Raw genomic sequence first — 4294 nt, forward strand, 5'->3', positions numbered from 1 at the left:
CTTTTTTTATCTGTTTTTTTTTTTATTATTTATAGTTTTATTTGTAGTTATTTTAATGATTTGTAGTATTTGTAGTAATTTTGCTTTCGTTTGATAATGGTATCATTTAAAAATTATGATCGTTTAAACAATTAATTAATAATAAACTTTATTAATTATCAAGTTTTTTTTAAATCCACTTTTTCTATGTGACTTAAAATCGTTTGTAGTTGTTTGTAGTGATTTTTCTTTCGTTTGTAGTTGTATCGTTTAAAAGTTACGATTGTTTAAACATTTTGCCAAGAGTAAACTTTGTTAATTATCAATATCGGTTTTTCCCAAATCTGTTTTTTTTTTTTCCCTTTGTCTTTCAGAATCGTTTGTAGTTGTTTGTAGTAATTTTACTTTTGTTTAGAATTGTACCGTTTGAGTAATAATTGTGTTTAAACAATTTGCCAAGAGTAAACTTTGTTTTAATTATCAAAAAGGACTGATAAACAAGGTCAAATTTTGCATCGCACAATGGAACCTAAATCTATAAAATCTATAAAATCTAATCTATAAAAATTCTTCTTTAAATCCTAAGAAATACGAACATATATTATCATTTATCCGAAATGGTGGAAATGTTGCGAAAATGGTGCATTAAGATATTAGACTTTAATATTGGTTTACATAGAAACCAACTGTCCGCTTTAAAAGTTTTTTTTATTTTTTTGATATTACAAAAAATATTTTTTCAGTTTATAATTTCTTTATTGATTTGAGATTTAATATTTATTTGATCCTTTTAAAACAATCAATAAATTAATAATAATAATAATAAAATCGATAACAGGTTAATTATTAGAAGCAAGTAACCAGTGTTCACACATGTTACCATGGAAGTAATACGTCACATATCGTGAGTTTCTTTTATACGTGGCTACACTAAGGGCCATTCCAGAATACGTTAGCTACTCATAAATGTCATAAATAAAACAGTATTGGTTCATATTCAAAAACTTAAAAAAAATTGAATCTTTTATAATTCGTATAGAGCAGATTGTTGGTTTCTATATGTATAACCAGTAATAAATTCTAATACTTTGAGATACGCTATTTTCACAACATTCCCACCATTTCTCGGATAAATGATTGTTATTTTCCTATTTCTTAGGATCTAAAAAAAGGACTTTTAAAGATTAGTTTAGGTTCCATCAGGATGATAAAAGTCGTTTTTCTCGACCGGACTGGCCAAAAACAATTTTATTCTTCACAACGTTTCGACCACATTCTGGTCCTTATCAAGTGAATTAGAACCACGCACACAACATTTTTTAATTCGCTGACATTAGTGCCCAAACCATATCATGCAATCGCAAATCTAGAATCGCAAAAACGCAGTAGTCAATAAGATAAAATCATGACAAGTTACCAAGTCTATAACATAAAGTGAAAATCTATACCATAAAGTAAAAATAAGATAAAAGAATTTGAATTAAATAAGTGTAAATAAAATAAGTTAAGTTAAAAAGTCAAAAAGTAGTCAAATTAGGTAGTCAAAAAAGATAAAAACATGAAAAGTTACCAAGTCTATAACATAGAAATAAAATAAAAGAATTGAATTAAATACGTGTAAATTAAATAGGTTAAATTAAATGAGTGTAAAAGATACATACGTTGTGCGTGTCAAAAGACAGATTGTAGAGGGAAAGAAAAAGGCAAGTCATGTCAGAGAGCACATCCATACCTCTCCAAAGTCAAAGTCGTACTGAGAGACACATAATAGGCGAATAACTAACTGTGCTCACGGACAAAACAAACCGGCAAACCTAAGTTGCGTCAATAACTCGGTTGTAATTCGCTGGTAAATTTTCGGTGTCTTTTTGTAGATTGATTGCGCTGTCACATTTCTTAATAAAAAACATCTCAGAGATTTCACGCTTCTTGAACTGTCTTTCCTTGTATAAAATTTTTGGTTGTTGCCAATTGAAATCATGTTTGTGAGTGAGACGGTGCTTACTCACGACAGAATGATTATCGCTATTCTTCCAATGTCGCAAGCATGTTCCTTAATACGCGTCTCTAAGTGTCTTTTTGTTTGACCGATGTATGCAGCGTTACAATTAGCGCAATCAATCCTGTACACTAACTCAGTTTGTTTAAGATTCGGTAACTTGTCTTTCCCCTTTTTTATGATGCAGTCTAATTTCTTCGGAATAGTGAGCAGCACTTTAAATTCCGCATCGCGCATTGTGCGGCCGACGTTGTGGCTTAGGCCTTTAACATACGGAATGGTTATAAATTTTCGAGGATCCCGAGCCACGCTATCGCTGTTGGAATTATTAGAATTGTTGTGACGCGTCCGCAGCTCATTAAGTCTGATATTGATGTATCTGTTGATAACTTTGTTCGGATAACAATTGTTTGAAAGAATCTTTTTTATTTCGCTTAAGTTATTCTTGTGGAAACGCGTGTCAGATAAAAGGATAGCTCTATCAACAAGATTCCGTATAATATTAATTTTGTATTTAAAAGGATGGTTCGAAAAATAATTAATATAACGTCCTGAGAAAGTGGGTTTTCTGTACCAATCAGTAAGTAACAAATTATTTTCGCGGATCACCATTGTGTCAAGAAAACTTAAAGAACCATCCTTTTCCAACTCGTAAGTAAATTTTAATCTGTTATGGTAGTTATTGAAAACTTTAAGTATCTCATCGACTTTCAACCTGGGAACAATTGCGAACACGTCATCGACATATCTCTTAAAGAAAGGTACAGGAAAGCTAAGCATTTGTAAACACTTTGTCTCCAGATCCTCCATGACCATGTCAGCAAGAATGGGGGAGAGAGGGGAACCCATAGGACTTCCGAAGATCTGCTCGTATATTTGGCCGTTAAAAGAAAAACTCGTGGAACTGAGAATTAAGTCAACCGCTGACAAAAACTGGGGAAGGCTAAGTTTCGTTTTATTAGAGACGTGATTCCATCTATTCTTTATCGCTTGTAATACGAGGTCTTTCGGGATGTTCGTGAAAAGAGAGGTGACATCCAGAGAGATCAGGACGTCATCATCTTCAATTCTCACGTCTCTAATCAATTCTACAAACGACCAACCATCTTTGATATATGATTCAGGTTTAGGAACGGATTTGACCAAAATGTTGTGTAAAAAATTGGCCATATTATACAGTGGACTCCCTAAAGTGGAAACAATGATTCGTAAAGGTGAGCCATCTTTATGGATCTTCGGAAGTCCATAACATCTTGGGAGGTTCCCATTAGTACAGTTTAATAGTCTAAACAGTTGCTCACTGATGATGTCCTTGTTACGCCACGACTTTGCCAGACCGTTAATTTTGGAGGTGATCTGTCTAGTGGGATCGTTCTTAAGTTTTTTATACGTCAAACTATCGCTGAGTAGGTCAGTCATCCTATTGATGTAGGTGTTTCTTTCCATAACCACCGTGACTTGACCCTTGTCAGCCTTGGTAACAAGGACATCATCATTATCCCGAAGAAATGATCGGCAAAACTTAAATTCTTGTAGCAAAAACCTATCAATATAATTCGTATGCTTGTCCTTTCTTAAAAATCTAAACAAAGAGTTGGAAATACGGTCACGCGCTTCTTCAACAATATCTTCAGCAATAAGATGGATATTACTTTCAAAATTCTTAATTATGTCCACCACAGAATTCACCCGATCATTCTTGTCTTTCCTATCTACAGGAAGAGCGAATCTGTCGCCCAGACTAAGAAACTTTAAAACTCTATCTGGGATTTGTTTGTTACTTAAATTAATGATCCATTTTTTATGGTTGATGTTGAGTAAAGAGTTAATAATCGGATTCTGCGTGGCCATAACTGAGTCAAACTTATTAATTAATTTTAATTGCGTTTTACGGTCATGTGTACGGAGATAGTTAGTGTTAAAACTAATAAAATTATTAAACAATAAAGACGGTAAGTGTTCGCGAAGTTGATTCTCAACTCCGTTGACTTTCGATCGTAAATAACATAAATTGACATTAGCATCGTTGATCTCTAAATTAAGGAGTTTTGACCGTACTTGCTTTTCAAAAAGAGTAAACTCCTGTTTTATACTGTTACTGTGAAATTCAATGTTAAAACGTAGACGATGCAGGTGCGGGGGCAGGACATCAGATCTTCTGCAGCGGAGCAAGAATTTCAGTTGTTGGTTAGTTGAGATGGCCTTAATATTCAAATTAATCCAAGATTTAAGTAATGTCGTGGTCTCATATCCAAACTGTCTAGGTAACAGTATTGAAAAATCCTTCGTCACGATGAAACACCATAATTCTGGTCG

The 4294-nt window shown here is 33.3% G+C and overlaps 1 protein-coding gene across 1 annotated transcript; it reads right to left on the bottom strand.

Annotated features, from left to right (window-relative positions):
- Positions 1 to 2438: 2438 nt before the first annotated feature.
- On the bottom strand, positions 2439 to 3829 carry LOC139824889 (uncharacterized). Its single transcript, XM_071797447.1, has 2 exons — positions 2588 to 3829; positions 2439 to 2456 (listed from the first exon to the last, which is right to left on the bottom strand). Exons 1-2 carry the CDS (start codon positions 3827 to 3829, stop codon positions 2439 to 2441), a joined length of 1260 nt encoding a protein of 419 aa, XP_071653548.1.
- Positions 3830 to 4294: the final 465 nt, after the last annotated feature.

Source organism: Temnothorax longispinosus, unplaced genomic scaffold (assembly GCF_030848805.1).
Source record: "Temnothorax longispinosus isolate EJ_2023e unplaced genomic scaffold, Tlon_JGU_v1 HiC_scaffold_641, whole genome shotgun sequence".
Classification (NCBI taxonomy): Eukaryota; Metazoa; Arthropoda; class Insecta; order Hymenoptera; family Formicidae; genus Temnothorax; species Temnothorax longispinosus.

Bases quoted from the DNA above. Each gene is read 5' to 3' on its own strand.
- LOC139824889 (XM_071797447.1), bottom strand. From the start codon at position 3,829: ATGGCCACGCAGAATCCGATTATTAACTCTTTACTCAACATCAACCAT.